Source organism: Leptonotus elevatus, chromosome 17, assembly GCF_054856555.1.
Source record: "Leptonotus elevatus isolate MCC_2025b chromosome 17, RoL_Lele_1.0, whole genome shotgun sequence".
NCBI classification, from domain to species: domain Eukaryota; kingdom Metazoa; phylum Chordata; class Actinopteri; order Syngnathiformes; family Syngnathidae; genus Leptonotus; species Leptonotus elevatus.
The window spans coordinates 10863112-10881232 of NC_141255.1; the positions used below are offsets into that span (position 1 = coordinate 10863112).

The following is an 18121-nucleotide window of genomic DNA, read 5'->3' on the forward strand; positions in this document are numbered from 1 at the left end:
ATCTAATTAATTAATTTAAAAAAGAAATCCCCACAAGATATTCTAGTTTCACTTAAAATCATTTTCATATCACAGATGATACCTTGTATACTAATTCAAAGGCATTTAGTGGGATTTAATTGATAATCAGTTCTACACAAAATATGTATTGTAGGAAGGAATAAACCTTCTGCATTGTTTTTATTGAAGACTTAGGCCTATTTACTACTGCATTTTAATGTTGGTCAGGTTGAATGGTACTTGGTGTAAAAGTGTGACAACCACTCTTGTGCTATAACGTAACATTAATGAATATGGCAGGATGCGCCCCTGTCAAAGAAAGGAGTGTAAGCACTGCACAGTGCACTACCATCTAAGGGTTTTGGATCAACGGAACCAAACGGCAGGCAGGGTAAAGTTTATTTATGCAGTAACCTACAAAAACAATCTGATAAGATGTCTCTAGAATGTTATTTCAATTGGAAGCCATGTTAAGATAGCAGTTATGCAACCGTTCTAGCCCTCTGGAATAGTAGTGGTTTGCGTACCAAAAAAAAACAATTTCCATGCATCTTAATCCATTTGAACAAAGGAGCAAAGACATTTGACGTCTTTCCTGAGCCTATAGATTAGTTCTAACAGCTCGTTCATCTGCATTAGCACGGGAGGAAGACAGAATGAGGCCAGGTGCTTTTTTGGGTCAACTCTGATGGATGGAAGTACATTTTATTGCTAGTACAGTATATGTAATGTTCCACAAAACCACAGATATGACTGAGAATGATGTTAAGGCGCCCCCTGCTGCACAATCTGTTTCAATGCATCTTCTGCCCTTGAGCTGGTAAGAAAAATATTGTTACATATTTTTGGGGGTCAAATTTGACATGTTTTGACATTTGACAGCAATATAAGTATCACAGAAAAATTCGATGACCCAAAATAGACAAAAAATAATTTTAAATGTCTTTCTTTAGTACGGGTGCTACAAAATGTGGGTCCGATGACGATGTTCTCTGTCTGTTTACATAGATTTGAATTTACAACTAGTGTGATTAATCAAGGGAAATCGAAATCCTGAAACAGATAAACAGTACATGCCATAAATGTGTGTAGTATTTTATATGAACTGTCTGATTCCCATCACATTTTTACTGCTTTCCCCAGAAAAAAATGCTCTTGTTGGTCCAAAGCAAGTATTTTTATGGGGCAGTGTAGCTAGAGAAACAGCCCCAATACATGCAGTTGTGCTTCTACCACTTTAATTAAGGAACAATTACCCATTTAATTAATGTCAGATAATATGAATATAGTTGTTGTTTTTTTGCTGTTCATAATTTGATATAAACAATTATTGCGAGGATATAATTGACTTTTTATACCATGTGCCAATGTAAAGGTGATCATTATTTTTTTCTTAAAGGCATAACGTACAACTATTATATCATACAGACATGACTCCTATTAATCATTATACGTTTCTGTAAATTCCTAGGTTACATGAAGGCAGCATAATCAAAAGCAAGCAGCTTACTTTTACCACCAAGCCGGAAGTTTTTTCATTAATCAGCCGTCGCTTTCGCTTTACAAACGCGTGCTTTGTGGGCATACCATTTCCTCGAATGGCAACATTCAGATATTTACTTCACTAACGCTCATGTAGTTACGGCAATACTCTTTAAAAAAAAAATGAGGCTTTATGGGAGCGTTTTGCTGTTAATGTGCTTGTCGCTATCGTCCGCGTTTAGAGCTTTGACGTCCGCTCCATTGAACTGCTCCCAGCAGGTAAGATACACTCTCTCTCTCTCTCGCACATTCTAGTTTCATACTCGAACACATTTAGCGTATATAACGTTGACATTCAGAAGCTATTTGATGATATAGTTAATTAACATTGACACCAAAATATGACAAAAGTACTCACATTATGTACTTTAGGCGTAGCTTGTCATTTGGGAGCCCAGTCATGGGGCTACTCACATTCGTGTACTGACAAAAGTTTTATAAACAAGATCTTTTTTTTTTTATATATATATATAATAATAATGCCTGTGAATTAGAGACAATTATCTTATTTCCTGAGCGAGATAAAGTTCTTTAAAATTATTTTTTGAGGACTACATCGAATAAGTTAATCACTTCTAGTTGAAAAAAAAAAGGTAATCAACATTTAATATTGTTTATATTTTTACTGCTTTAATACTCGCGTCTTAATGATGAAAAGCATCACACGTGTCGCTGCTGAAAGCAGTGCATTACACACATTTGTCACTGTAAAAAAAAGAAAACGTTTAGCTTTACTCCTTTCTGCGCCATTAGGGTGTCTCCACTTCATACAACCTCACCAACAAGTTTATTTTTTATAATTATTATTATTATTGTTCTGCTGCCATCTTCCTGAATGACATCTGCACGTCCACATTTAAGTGCACATAGTAAGATTCAAACGGTAACATGAAATCTGAAAAGTCTTTATCAATTTGTGTTTCTGAGACACTTTATTTTTAAGCAGCATATAGTTTAAATATAGCTGTCTGGTGATTTGAAAGTAACTGTCAACAATTATTACCATACGACAACTTGTGTTTGCTCAGTACGACCTCTCCTCACAGGAACAAAATGATACTACTAATTGATTTTAACACCGTTTCATCTTTTTTTTTCTCTTTACCTAGGGCCTGAGGTGCACAGTCAGTTACAGTGAGTGCCCCCCCCCCCCCACACACACACAAAAAAATGTTCCTAATTTCATGTGTGTAAATTGTTTTGAGTGTACTGCCTTAATGAAAATATTTGAGGTTATGTGTGTGCGCAGGTAACTGCCTCATAGATAGTGGTTGGCTGAATGTGTGGGAGTACACGCCAAGTGGTCCACAGGGTTTGAGGGTATCTGTCACAATAGTCCAGGATGAGGCAGGACATCTGCAGCCTGTCCTGGTAGCTAACTGGACCATAAAGGATGACGGTGAGTCAGGATCAATGTATTCATTCGGTATGATAAAGACAGACAGATACAAACAATCCATAAAATATTGCTCACGGGCAAAATAATTCCGCCCTTGGTTTTTGCCACTTCTTCACTAAACAGTTGTGCTGATCTAATCATCCAAATGAAATATTTTTTATTTTCCTTTTTTTTTTAAATCCGCCCTCCCGGATACTGGCCCCCGCTGGAGGTGCAAGGAGGCTCACTGGAGCGGGGCAGGCACAACAACCCCACCCGCCAGCCCGGCCCCCGGAGACCCGATACCCGGGCTGGAGCCCCCGGCCCAGGGGAGGGGGATGGTACGGGGGGAGGAGACAACAAGAAGGGCAAGGGGCGGCGGCAGGGCAGCAGAGAGAGGAGGGAGGAGAAGGAAGGGTGACGAGGGAGAAGGGACCGGGAGGCGAAGGACGGGCGGGGAGAGGCGAGGCGAGGAGGGAGAGCCGGCAAGGGGGAGGAAAGGGGAGGGGAGAGGGAACCCAAATGGGAATCCAAATGAAATCTAATGGTGCTAAAATATCGACTGCTGTGTCTCTCTGCAGGCAGCATCAGTTATCTGCAAGCCACTGAGCTTCATGTCATGGTGATGGCCACCAATCAGAACCTGTGTGTCAGATATTCCTTTGAAGACAAACTCTCAATGAGGAATCAACATGACAACAACAACTTGGTGGGCTTTTCAAATACATTGAAACAAATTCGTTAGTCATCTCACTAGAGGTTGTATTTAAATAACTGGCCTTTGTCCAAACACATTGTTATTGGTGTTTTGCCAGTGGTCGTTCTCGGCAAAAATGCTAGTGTTGGACCCGGGACACGTGTATCGGGTTTCCGTTTTCAACATCCCCAAACCAGAAGTGGACCACAGCGACTATGACGTCAGCCAGAATGTTGTTGTTCCGGGTGAGTCCAAACTACTAAGCACTTGATCTTTTCTGGAACTATGAGCGTTAAAGAGGACATATTGGAAAATCGACTTTATAATGGCTGCTGTTTTGAGATGGTGATAAGTGTGATGCATTTCGTGCTTGTTGTGATGTATCATGTTATTTGCTCACCTTTGAGGGGACTCTGATTATGTTTTCAATCAGGTTGTCAAGACTCCGGGATGATCATGACCCAGTTTTGCATAGAGAGAGGTGAATCACTGCTATTTATGAGAAACAGTGGGTGTACCTCTAGCTGACATGGTGTATTTTTTTATTTAATTTTTATTTTTTTGCTGTATTGTAGGAAGTCTTTGGCAGTCCAACATCAGCCTGGCTCTGACAGTCAAACAAAGACACACACTGACGGCCAGCTTCAGCCCTGACCTGTTGTGTGAAGAGTACATGGTTATTGTGAACTGTGCCTCCATCCAGCAAACTGACCTTGCATACAAGGTAAGCTCAGGGCTGTTTTTTTAGCAGCACTCAGACACTTTCCTCCTGAGAAGATTGACCTAGAATATTCAGGTGGGTGCTCATTACAGCATCCTGTGCTGCGTAGCCTAGATTTTCAAACAGGAAGCTCATATGTCCTCTTTTGTACAACGTATTTATGCCGCTCATGATAGCTGAAAACTGATCGGATAATAGGCACAGTCCCATTTAAAGGCTCTCCCAGTCTCCCATGTAGTTTTTAGGCCCTTGTTGGTTACTGCATGGGTTTACCTAAAGCAGGAGTCTGCAACCTGCAACTCTGGAGCCCAAAAAATGTATAGAAATTTTAAAAAAAAATTACATAGTTGTTGTTGTTTTTTTTTAGATAAAATATTATTCAAATGCTATTTATTTAGATTTTGTTTAATGAATAATTAAATATTTAAAAAAAAATGTCAAGAGTAGTAGAGAATTTTTAAGTTGTCATAAAAACATGAAAACGATTTTCAAAAAGTGCCTAAAAATTTCCAAAAAGTGATCATAAAATGTCCAAAAAGGAAGAGGAAAAGCAGAAATTCAACGTAAAATGTCCATGAAATTGCCAAAAATGTCAGACAATTGAATTTTTAAAAACAAAACAAAAGAAAGCCAGAAATTTGCCATTAACTCTTTGACTGCCATAAACGTTATAAAACGTTTAGCATAAACCTAGGGAAGGGCGCCGAGGACGTTAAAAGACGTCCCCTATGTTTTTTTGTTTTTTTTTCAAAAACGGGTGCAGGAAAGCCTTGGGCAGCTGTGCTGAAAGTATCAAGCATATCTGAATAGTAAAAGACTCGTTTTGGCCCCTAGAGGGCAGCGATGACTCTCTTTGCACAAGGTTGGATGGGCCGCCCACCGTGGGCGTCAGTAGAAGACGTGAGGCGGAGCTAGAGTGTTGAGGAGACAATGGCTGATCCAAGCCACAATGGCTTGACCAAGCAACCGGTTACAAGCAGCTCACGCTTGAGCATTTTTTTCAAAGACGGAAAGCATCAATCAATACTAAAAAGCGCATTGATGTCGACGATGATGATGACTCCGAGCTTGACGCCAAAGTTGGAAGCTTTGACGTGACTGTTATGAACACGTAGTAAGCCTCACCGGCTAAGCGCGGCTAGCGCTGCTAAGGCCGGAAAACGCGCACAATAGCCGGCCGGGTACTTCTACACAATCGGACATTCGATCGGGCGATGGAGAGTTGGCATCGACCAATGCAGATTGATGATGATGATGATGATGATGATGACTCCGAGCTTGACGCCAAAGTTGGAAGCCTTGACGTGTTTACGATCACGTAGTAAGCCTCACCGGCTAAGCGCGGCTAGCGCTGCTAAGGCCGGAAAACGCGCACAATAGCCGGCCGGGTACTTCTGCACAAGCGGACATTCGATCGGACGATGGAGAGTAGTCGAAAAGCATCGACCAATGCACATTGATGATGATGATGATGGTCACTCCCGAGGTTGACGCCGGAGTTGGAAGCATTGACGCGGCCGTTATTCTCTCGTCATAAAGCCTCACCGGCTAGCGCTGCTAACGCCGGAAAACGCGGAGCTGCACAAGCGGACATTCGATCGGACAATGAAGAGTACCCCGAGTCCAATGCATATTCATCGGAGGAGCGGGTACAGTCTGATCACGGAGAAGACACTGTTTCTGGACTACGATGCCACCATGAATGGAGTGGATAAAATGGATCAGAACATCTACCACTCGGTATAGCAACCGAAGGACATGAGGAAGCCACAACGTAACATCACCGTAACGTAACCGTAGCATGATCCTGATATTAGACTTTATGGCAACACACACTGCAGTGTATACTTGCTATTCCCCGGAAAAAACGGCCTGCAAGAAAGTGGAGCTTTTGCACGCGAAGAGGCAATCTGTTGTGCAAATGCTGTTGCGTCTCTTTGCACGCAGGAGAGTGTTACAAAAAGAAAAACTGTCGTTGAAACATCCACATATTTGTAAATAGCACCACAGTTGCACACATTTGTAAATAGTTTGCCAAATTGTTGTCAAATTGTTACACTGTTGAATGTAAATAAACGTATTTTGCTATCAAAAAACACTTTTTCATTCTTGGTGGTAGTGTTTTATAGAAGTAAAGCACTATTTAGGTGTTTGTGGCATCATTCATGGACAAAAAGAAGTGTAAAATTCACTAGAATGCATGAAATAATATCGTTTCACTAAAAGCTTGATTTCTCCGTATTTTGGTCCAAAACAGGCGAAATTGGGTCAAACTAACCATTTTCTATTGTTGATTACTAAAGAACGGAATAAGGTAGAAACAAACTTTTTTTTCTGATGAAAGATGAAAGTCCAATCTTTCATTTGGTAGTATGTGTGTTTCCATAGTCCAAACAGAACATTTTCTGTGGACCTTGAAAGATCAGTCAAAATGCTTAAATCGGCTGGCACTGACGGCATCCCTTTTCTGAAAACGTCTGGCAGTCAAAGAGTTAAATATTTTTGGGAATTGCACAAAAAGTCAGAATGTATTTATTTTTTAAAGCCAGAAAACATTACAAGTAACAAGTAACTATAAAATGTCCAAAGACAAAATAAGAAATCCCGAAAAGTATTTTGTTGTTGTTTTTAAATTGTCACAAAAGAAAACACCATACGATGTCTAAAATAGGAAGAAGAGAGACAGAAAATGATCATAAAATGTCTATAAAATTGCCAAAAATGTCGGAGATTTACAGAAAGGCGGAAACATCTAAAAATGTATGAAAAATTACACACCAAAAATATCCAAAAACTAAAGATGAAAGGTAGAAGAAAATGAATGTTAAAGTATTGGATGTTGCATATTTTTGTGTCGTGGTGCAGTTCTAATTATTATTATTATTATTATATATAAATATTTCATAGGGAGTACATCACTGAAAAAAGGTTGAGAACCACTGCATTAGATTAACGCTAACACACTCTTTCCTTCATTAATTTTCAGATGTTTTGCGGCTCCAGAAACATTTGTAGTTATTTATTTGGCCTAAAATGACTCTTTTGTCAGGAAAGGTTGCTGACCTCTGACCTTAAGTGTATCAATACCAATTGAAACTGATGCCCAGTGACTTTTCCCCAGGTCAACCAGACACGCCTGAATGTATCGTTCAGCCTCAGCAAATGGCCCAAATCCTGCTGCCAATTTGACGTCTCGGTAAAAATACATTGTTGCTGCGTTGCCCATATTTAAATCGAAAGTGTACATGAGTAAAAAGACTTCCCATCTTCTTTTCAGATAAAACCGATGTTCCAAAACTGTGGCGAAGACTGCACCCGCCATCAGAAAACACTGGACATTTGTTCAGGTTTGCCAGATGTCTATTTAACATTATCCGTGTCCCTCTGATACAAACACATAACATGAGCATTGGCGTCAAGTGTTTAAATTGCTTCATACAGAGGATCACAACACACTACAGCAAGAGAAGGAGCTTATTTTGGCAACAAATTTTCCTGTCGAAAACAATGGAAATTATCCAAGGGGTCTTTGGATTCTTAATCATGAATGACATTTTTCTATCCTCAAAATGACACTTAATACTTTAACTCATTCACTGCCATTGACGGTTATAGACGTCAAAAAATTAATTTGAACTATTTCTATTAGTTTAAAAAAAAATCCACTTTTGTTAACAAGAGTATGAAAACCTAGAATGCTTTTTTATTGTACATTTAGAACAGATATAAAATTTGTGATTAATCATGAGTTAACTTTACGATTTTAATTGCCAGACGCTCCTAATTTTGAATTGTAATTAATCACATGACTTCAATAGTTAACACACGATTAATCATACATTTTATATCTGTTCTAAATGTACAATACAAAAAAAATTCTAGGTTTTCATACTCTTGACAAAAGTGGAAAAAAATGTTAAACTAATAGAAATAGTTCAATTGAATTTTTGACGTCAATAGCCGTCAATGGCAGTGAATGAGTTAAATCTTAAAGTCTGTCCAGCTGTCAAAGTAGCTATCCAAAAAGTCCACTTCCATGTAGCTGGTTAAGGTTGTTTGCATTTGTTTCATACTACTAAAGAGGAAGTCAACCCCCCCAAAAAAATCTTGACAGTAATATGTTCTATGCAGCCCCACTAGTATAAATACAGTATTTTGGTTAATATTGCGCTAGTAGAATATGAGTTAAGCAGCAAAATCCAGCCGTTTTTGTCACTATCAGAAGGCGGCCATTTTGCCACTTTTCTGTCAAGCGAAAATGACATCACAGTTGCTCAGGTCTCAGGTAACAACCAATCACAGCTCCGCTTCAGAAAACAGGTGAGCTGTGATTGGTCGTTGCCTGAGCCCTGTGCAACTATGATGTCATCTGTCGACAGCAAGTGGCAAAGAGATGGATGAAGGATAAAATGGCTGGATTTTGCTTCATAACTCATATTCCATAGAAGTAATATTAATCAGAATGTTTAGACTAGTGAGATCACATATAACATATTGTCAAGAAATGTTTTTGGTTGACTTCCACTTTAAAGTGTTTTGTTGTTTCCTTTAAAAGTGCAGGTACCTTTTTTTTTAAGCAGTATTTTTCAAACATTTTTAACTGCCATGTAGTGTAAAAAGAAGTCCACGTCAACGTAAAAATGTTTGTACTGTGTAATTACGGTATATATTCTTCTCATCACGTTCCTCCCGCTGATCCTCACTAAAATGAAGCCGACGTCAATTGTAGATTTAAAGGAGCTCGAGGTTACACTGTCGTCTGTCACCATATAATAAACCAGGATAGGTTTTTATGATTGATTTTATACCGAAGGCAGCAGATGGGCTGCTAATAAATAAACTGTCATTTGACTCTTGACAGCCAAGCCCGCTGATCCTCCAGATGCTCCTCAATACACACCTGTTATTGTGTGTGCGGTGCTCCTATGTGCCGGGATTTCTGCCATCTTTATCTACATCCTGTGCAGGAAGCCAGGTTAGTCCCACCAACTGCATTTCCCTCGCTTGCGCCCGATCAAAAGTCACACTTGGTTTGCAATACCCCTCAGGCAAAACCCGCGACGACTCGGTCGCTGCTGGAGACAAGAAACAGCAAATTCAACAAACGCCGACGGTTCTCGTGATCTACTCCCAAGACCACCGCCTCTACAGGGACATAGTGTTGAAGCTCTGTGCCTTCCTCCAGGCGAAATGCGGCGCCAAGGTGCTGATCGACCTGCTCGACGCCACCTCGGTGGGCATGGTCGGCCGCGTTTGCTGGCTGGAGGGTCAACGGCGACGGCTGAAGAATCCCACCGACAAGGTCTTGGTGCTCTGCTCGCGGGGGGTTCAGGCCAAGTGGCGAGCCATGTGCGGCCAGCGCCGCGTAACGCTGAAGGAAGACCTCCTGTCGCCCACCGACGACATGCTCACCCCCTTCTTGAACCTCTTCCTGCCCGACATGCAGCAGGCGCGCCGGCACGGCAAGTACATGGTGGCTTACTTCAGCGACGTCAGCGGTGAGCAGGACGTGCCGTCGGTTTTCGACATTGCCGTGAAGTACACGCTGATGAAGCACTTTGAGGAGCTGTACTTCGGCCTGCTGGACATTGAGAAGTACCAACCGGGTCAGGTCAACCACATCGAGGGCATCGGTGGCGATGAATACTTCAACTGTCCCTCGGGGCAAGCCCTGAGGAACGCCATTGAAACTTTCCAGGCGTACCAGATGGAAAATCCCGACTGGTTCGAGAGGGAGTGCGTGCATAGTGAGGAGGAGCTTCCCGTTGAGTCCGCTTGTCTCATTGACCAGCAGCAGGTCTCTCCGCTTCTCGAGTGTCTTCCCCTCATCAAAGAGCAACTTCCCGTCTATACGTGCGAGGTGGACATACGAGAGAACGGAAGCAGCGTTCAAGTCGTAACCCCGGAACTCAACCCAGAGAGCCAGAACTCGTCAGTGGCCGAACTGGTACCGCTCGTCAACCCTATGTACACGCACCGACAACAGTCAGTCCTGCCTCGCCTGTGTCCTTCAAACAGTCCTCCATCTGGTTCATCCGGGAAGCACTCTGCGGAGGGGAGGCACGTAAGCCAGATTCCAGAGGAGGATGAGGAAGAGTGCCTAAGCGGCTCCACCGGATCAAACTTGCGAGAGGCATCTCGTCCGAGCATGAAAAGTCCCGCTCGCAACCAAATCCTTCAGCCTGTGGAGATGATTGAGCCCGGGGCAGAAGGTTCCAACGGTGGATCTGACCAAGGCTACAGCTCCAAAATGCCTTCCCCGCGTACAACTCCCTGCACGGAGGATCCACTGGCAGCTCTGGCAAGGCTGCAGGAGGAACTGTTTCTGCAAAGTCTGGACGGCGCCGAGTTTGATCTGTAGAGAAATGTGGGTGATTTCCACCACCTGTGATTAACTGCCACTGGTCTGGTGGGGGTTGTCGCCTTCTGTCAAATCTGCGATTTTCATCCTGGTCCAGTTTCTAATTTAGAGGGAGAATGAAAAGTGGGTTCGTTTATAAAATACTGTTCCCACTTGGAACTTCCTTCTAACGAGAGTACAAAAAGTGTCTGCATATACAAATTCAGGATAGTGTGTTCCTTAGGAGCGGCATGGCTCAGTGGTAGAAGGGTCGCCACCCATCCGTGAGGTTGTGGGTTCGATCCTCACCCCCTGGTGACCATGTCGAAGTGCCCTTGAGCAAGACACCCCGATTCGCTCCCAGTGGACTTGCCAGCGCCCTGCGTGGCAGCAGTCGACCATTAGTGTGTGTGTGTGTGTGTGTGTGTGTGTGTGTGTGTGTGTGTGTGTGTGTGTGTGTGTGTGTGTGTGTGTGTGTGTGTGTGTGTGTGTGTGTGTGTGTGTGTGTGTGTGTGTGTGTGTGTCTGTGTGTCTGTGTGTCTGTGTGTCTGTGTGTCTGTGTGTCTGTGTGTCTGTGTGTCTGTGTGTCTGTGAGGCTTTGGGTGCCATATGGTGTAGTTAAAGCACTATATAAAAAGAAGTCCATTTACCTTTTGGTCCAATGGTTTTTTGAAACCATCCAGCCTTTTTTCTGGACAAGGTTCAGCGGTGGATTTTGATCAAGGCTGCATTCTCAAATTGTGTGAAAGGGACTGCTTTGTTTCTGCAAAACCAGAATAGCGACAGGCGTAGTATGTAGACACATTTTGGCACACCTGTATGTTGCGTTCTCTGGTCCAACGGGAAATCGTCTCATGGACACATGACGAAATTTAATAGGAAGACAAATTCCAAGGCTCTGACTTTGACAAAAGCCGACATGGTCATTTGCCATTTGGAGTCGAGTTTCCTGGACAAAATGGGCAAAGCTAAAGTGTAACATATTTTTGCCTACACCGTCTAATATGGGCATCGCATTGCCTCAAAGTTTAATCATCATTACGAGGCTTCACCAGCGCCCGTTTTGGCTAATTATTTATCGTCGAGTTGCCTTTATAATTTTGCACTCATGCTTCTGCGTACATGGATTAACCCTGGAGAACCCAAGAACCCTTTTCTTCTTTGGAAAATTATGAATTATACATTAAATGACTGCTATAAGTTGTAAGCCAAAATATATGTTTTTTCCATTTTAACCCTTTTTTTTTAACTAGCTCAGAGTTGCTAATTTATCAAAATGTATATATAAAACATACTCCTAGGCATTCTGCAACATGATATGAAATAGATTAACAAAAAAAAAACAATGATGGTTTGCTGAGAAAATGGTTTTGTTTGGATTGATTTCCAGCTCAACAAAATTGGCATGTTGCCAGCCATCTTGTCACCACCACTCTGGCTCATGTACGTGCAATATTCATCCACCAGATGACCCCATGCAGGGGTCAGAAGTGGCACTCTGGACTTTTGAAGTTAAATTTGTAAAAAAAAAAAAAAAGGTCTTTGTTATTTGAATAGCAGAATTTATAGGGGCCAAATTTGACCCCATGGGTTGTCCAGGGTTAAATGGATGCATGGTCTTGCTATTACAGAAAAACATATTAATACTGTTTATTTTATTGATAAATACCTGTTGCACTTCAGTTTGGAATCAAAGGCACTTTAAACAAGACATTTTCTAATGTCGCACTCCTAGCAAAATGTGGCACATTGTTTTATTAAAAATTTTTACAGAAATTCGCAGTGCAGTATATCATGTTTTGTACTTTTCAGTGTGTCGCACTGTAATTGTAACCTTCAATGAAGTCGCCGGTACTTTTCCAATAAAAGAGGATTTATTTGACCTTGACCACACAATACTCTTGTCTTAACATCTACAGTACATCCAGTAGATTGGAATATAGTGGTACAGGTATACAGCACACACATTTACCACGTTGTAGGTAGTACTAGTATCTGTAAACAACGGCAAAGATTCCCTGTAAACGTGTCGGAAGAAAGAGGAAAAAAGGTCAGTCAAATATCAACCAGTTGGGTTCCGATGTTGCACTTTGTTCAGTTTCTGTGCGTGAGACTGAGGTCAATTTTGTGTCCTTTGGTGGTTTGAATGGAGCTGTGATAGCGCATGCAGGGTACTGTACAGAATGTGATTTATTTTATTTTATTTCTTCTTTTTTTTTTGCATAAAGAAATCATAGAAAGCGGTCAGAAATATATGGTCTGAAATACTTTGGTGTGATATGATGTACAACCAATGGCAATTGGTGAAACGAAGGCAAAAGAAGCACTCGATGCAGCATATTTCATCCAAGCTTTCCCACGCTTTTCAATGAAGGAAGGTCATGTGACCACTTTATAGGGGGGTACATGACAACAATTGTCAATCGTACATTAGCCAACGTGGCGTCAAATAGCTGACGGGGGGTTCTGTAGCGCTTGTTGCCATGACAACCGCTTTTCTGCCGGCATCTGTGAGTTCACAAATCCCCCACGCGACACTCGATATATTTGAACTCAAACTAATTGGTGTTGTTTGATGGTGCTGGGATTGACAGGCCAGTCCAAGTGGACCCAAAGTGCTGCCTTGCAAAGTCAAAGCCTGTCGGGATTGGTTCCAACTCACCCACGACCCCTAATGAGGTTAAAGCGCTACAGGAAAAAAAATATCAAATAAAAATGGGATGGCTGGACATTGCACATAGTGTAAGGCACAAGTCAGATTAAGCGCTGACCTGCCTGCTGGGGGAGCAAATCAATCGTACAGAATGCAACGCTAAGAGGCACTAAATGCGGGATACTGCGAATATATTCTAGATCACTTTACAATGATACCTTGACTTACGAATGATGATTTTTAATTTTTTTTCCTTTTGCTTTGAGTCAATACTATTTGATGTTATTACTGTATGTTTTTATACAGTACAGCGCTGTAAAGTGCTGCTTCTGTTATTAAAGATTGATGGCATTTCGATTAATTTCACTGGTGAAAGTCGATTTTTAGATGCGAAAGATCTGAGTTACAAACAGAACAAGTTTAACTCAACTAAGTCAAGGTACCACTGTGTGAATACTATATACAAGTCGTGTGTCTGTGTGTTTGTATGTACATGCTGTCTAATACAATAAAGTGACTCAAGCATAATAATGCACAATCAAAAAAAACAAAAAAAAGATTGTCTCCACACCACAACAATGCAACATGATTTGTGAGTGTGTTTAGCCTTGCTTAGCGTAAAACAGGAAAGCAATTATCATCCGTAGGGATTGGTTTATTCGCCCCCCCCCCCCCTCCCAATTGAATTAATTCATGTTACCAATACTTTCTAGAATCTAGACAATTCTTCAAACTGACAGAAGCGACCTTATTTTGGAAAAGTTCAGGCACCTACGCGGAGTGCTGATTTGTAACATCTTAACTATTGGTTTGTTTTTGATTGAGTCAATTTTCAATTGTAAATATTGAACACGTTTAACCCATTTCGGTTTTGACCATTTTCCGAGCAACTCTGGGAGGAAACCCCATTCTTAATGCACCCAATAAAATAAAATGTCAACCTGAAAGATGATCGGGCGAGCATTCTGTTTTTCACATCCATCATGGGGCCAATCAGATTTTTTGCCCAATGCCGATAAAACTGCCCAAGATTGTTTTTTCGCTTGTAGCGTTCACATCCAGCTACTGCAAGGTTAACTGTTTTGTTGCATTTAGCTACATGTACATTTAACGAGCTAACATCAACGGTTACCACGGTTGAAGTGAAATGGCTAAAAGTGATGGACAGTGTAGCCAGCTTTGCTTACTAGGACATATTTTGATGACTTTCCGTTGAGCAAATTCTGATTGGTTGCGCTTTGTAGACTTAAAACAGTGGACATTTACACACACTGGATGTCTTGTTGGTTTGGTAAAATAACGTGTTTGTGGAACGACAGTGAACCCCCCGCATAGAGGTCAAATCCACATATAACTGATGCCCCCCCTAAAAAGCTTTATATTTGTCTACAGATGCCACAAGAGGGCGACAAATCACTTTTTTCCCCCAATCAGACAAGGCTATTGCAATGAAATGAAGCTCCTCCCTCCACTTCAACATAGTTCCTTGGCAACAAGAGGCCACAAGATGGCGCCAAAGCAATATTTATATATTTGACATGGCTTTGGCCTGAGCACAAAATTGGCGAATAACATCAGGTTTGAATATGTGAATTTGCAATAGCTGAGCCTTACCAGAATATGCGAGGGTTCACTGTATCAGGTGTAAGCGGGACTATATTACTAATGTCTACACTAAGTCAGTACGAGCACGGACTTGCAGACAACTCTGTCATCAATAGAAAACACCAAATGTGCATGGTTGGGGTTTTTGAAATTGCACTTTACAACCTACAAAGACATGTTGCATTCGAGTGCAATGGTAAAATTCACGGAACAGTACACCCATTGCAATAGTGAACCCAACCCCCCCCCCCCTTCTTATGAGTGAATGAATAGCACCTGTCCAGTGGTCCCAAATGGGGTGCTCTCCAGATTTTTTTTTTTTTAAATAAACAAAACTGGGAAAAATCTGACCCCAGTTTGGTCAGTGATGCCCCAAAAAGAAGAAAAATCTCACATATTTAAAAGATACAGACGTACTTGCCATTGAGGATATCCAGTATACTGCAAGGTTTACACATACATTAAAATATTACAATTACATATTTAGTTGTTTTGCATTAATTCTGACAAGAAAAACTCATCAATGCGACTGAGCTGGTTAGTAACTCATTCTAAAGGTGGTCTGATAGTAAAAGGAATAAAGCGCTGCTCTTAGATAAAGGCCATGAGGGTCTTATTTGGTAATAAAGCACACGTGTGTGTCTCACTGTAGAAATAACAAAGGCTTGTGTAAATATTGTTTTGAAAGTAACAAAAGTTGACCAGCATCTAGTTTAAATGTTAAACATTTCATATTTGTATACTCATTGGCCATAGTTTTTTTTCTCTCACTATTGTAGTTGCAAATTTCTCAAGGGAAGGACCACGAATCTTTTTTTTTTCTTTTTTTTTAAGTAGTGCTATTGCCACACTACACTCAAATATTACTCCAATTAAACTGATCAGTAAAACGTGAAATAATGTTGTGAATATGAATATAATCATATAATTCGTTAATGGACAACGTAATAGATGTGGGGAAACTGTCTGTGAATTAATTCATGTCGGCTTCCACGCGACTAGGACTGAGCGACTGCCAACGTGTTGACGTATCCGTGCGGACACATGTCGTTCTCGGACACGCCGTGCGAGAAGTGGGCCTGGTGGTGGCCGCCCCCGGCCAACCTCCTGCGGACGCCGCGCAAGGCCACGCACTGCTCGGCCAGCTCCAGCACCTTACACGCCAGGAAGAAGACGTTCTTGAACATGAACACCGACACGGGGCCCTGGTACACGTACACCTGGAAGCAGCGGACCACCAGCAGCGGCGCGTTGACCAGGAGGCCCGCGGAGAAGAAGCGAACCCACAGCCACCGGCACCGCAGCTCCGACGCGGTCAGCTCGTACAGCCACAGCACGGGAGCGGCAAGGGCCACGAAGTACGCCGAGATGACGGTGTACTTGATGTACGGCGTGGGGATCTCGTTCCGGAGCAGCGCCTCCACCAGGGAGAAGCTGTCGATGAGATCCAGGCAGGTGGAGGTGAAGCAGCTCTGGGAGTGGTGCCGGGTGGCCCCGTTCTGATCCTCGATGATGGCGTTGATGAGGCAGAAGAGCAGCGGCGCCGAGAGCAGGGTGACGATCTTGAAGCCGGTGAGCCCGCACGGCACCTCGTAGGCGACGTGGTCCAGGATGGAGGTCTCCAGGATGAGCGCCACCTTGGGGGTGCACGCGATGACGTGCACGAGCCACGCCAGGTAGGCGTAGGTGAACTCGCCCAGGTTGCAGCCGCCGTACGCGGAGCCCTTCTGGTGGAAGCCGCAGGCCCGCTCCCGTTTGCCGCGCGCGTTCTTCACGAAGAAAATGGCCCAGCCGGAGACCACCACCAGGTCCGTGGCGATCCACGAGCACCAGTACATGTCGGTGAAGGCGATGAGGTAGAAGTCCAGCACGCCGCCCTGCAAGACGAGGAGCAGGAAGCACAGGACCTTGTAGAGGAGGCTCCGCGTGGAGCGGGCGGCCAGCAGAGGGGCGCCTGCGTGGGCGAAGTCCGCCGATGTCATGATGCGGCCGCCGGACACCAGCGGCCGGATGCTGCCGCTCTCCTCCGGACGGATGCCGCCGGTGTTGCGCGCGTCCCGCCTCCTGCTCAGCAGCCGGCCGGCTTCCGGGGAGGGCGAGGAAGAGACGGGGGAGTCTGAGCCCAAAGTCGCGACGGATTGGAATGCCTTGGAATTGTCTTTGGGAATTTCTGCGATCATTGTTTTACGGCGCTCGCATCAGCTTTCGCCCGTATTTTTCCTCCTCGATGTTATTTATTTATTTTTTTAGGCGGAGAGAAGAGTTGCTTAGAAACAAAGGCATGGATTTTGTGACATGGAATAGATTTGTGCATCCGGCATCTATCGCTATATATGATCGGGTTCGCATTAGCCTATTTAATCAGTTCAGTTTAATACAATATTTGACATTTTAATATTTCTTGCGGTTTGGAAAATGGATAGATTAATCGATCAATATGCAAACATCAAATCTGAAAATAAATACCTGAAATAAGTCGAATACAATATTCATCCATCATCCAAACTGCAAGAAATATTAAAATATACTGTCAATATATTTTAATATTTTTTTGCAGTTTGGCTGGATTAATCAATATGCAAATCTGAAAAATAAAATGTTAGAACATGAAAAATAAGTAAAATATATACACAAATATGGTAATTTAATTATTACACCAAAATGTTTATATTCAAGTCAAATATAAACCAGTTAAAATGTACACATTTAAAATAAAAATATATGCAATATGGTACTCCTAAATTAAATTTAAAAAAATCGAACAAAGCAAATCAAACCATTATATAAATTATAAAACTAAAATAAGAAAAACTGCAATATAAAATACTTGTAATTCTAAAAGTGTAAAATTAAAATGATTAGCATTCCAGTATTTCCAAGATAGAAGAAAATATTCACATTCATTTGATATAATCAGTGATGTTACCTTTAAATTTTGGAGCCTAAATCTACTGTGATATATGTGACCTAACAAGGACAAGCACTGTAGAAACTGCATCGACATATATAATCGCTGTACCTCATTCACACAGTCACTCACTACCCAAACAAAAACACGACTCCATATTGATAATAAACTTTTAATTTCAAGTTAAGATGGATGGCCGTGGAACATAGAAAACAGACATTTCAGTATAAACATATGCATTCCAACGGAGTTCGACAGCTACCGGAGGGGAACGGAG

General features: G+C 42.2%; 2 protein-coding genes across 2 annotated transcripts; one reads left to right on the forward strand and one right to left on the reverse strand.

The window, feature by feature from the left end:
• The first annotated feature begins 1515 nt into the window (after window positions 1-1515).
• il17ra1a (interleukin 17 receptor A1a) lies at window positions 1516-12566 on the forward strand. Its single transcript, XM_086059636.1, has 11 exons — window positions 1516-1761; window positions 2652-2676; window positions 2792-2941; window positions 3502-3629; window positions 3736-3862; window positions 4051-4098; window positions 4193-4341; window positions 7460-7534; window positions 7616-7685; window positions 9200-9313; window positions 9387-12566. Exons 1-11 carry the CDS (start codon window positions 1666-1668, stop codon window positions 10697-10699), a joined length of 2295 nt encoding a protein of 764 aa, XP_085915762.1. The 5' UTR covers window positions 1516-1665; the 3' UTR covers window positions 10700-12566.
• On the reverse strand, window positions 12534-17154 carry tmem121b (transmembrane protein 121B). Its single transcript, XM_086059637.1, has one exon. It carries the CDS (start codon window positions 17114-17116, stop codon window positions 15935-15937), a length of 1182 nt encoding a protein of 393 aa, XP_085915763.1. The 5' UTR covers window positions 17117-17154; the 3' UTR covers window positions 12534-15934.
• Between the last annotated feature and the right edge of the window lie 967 nt (window positions 17155-18121).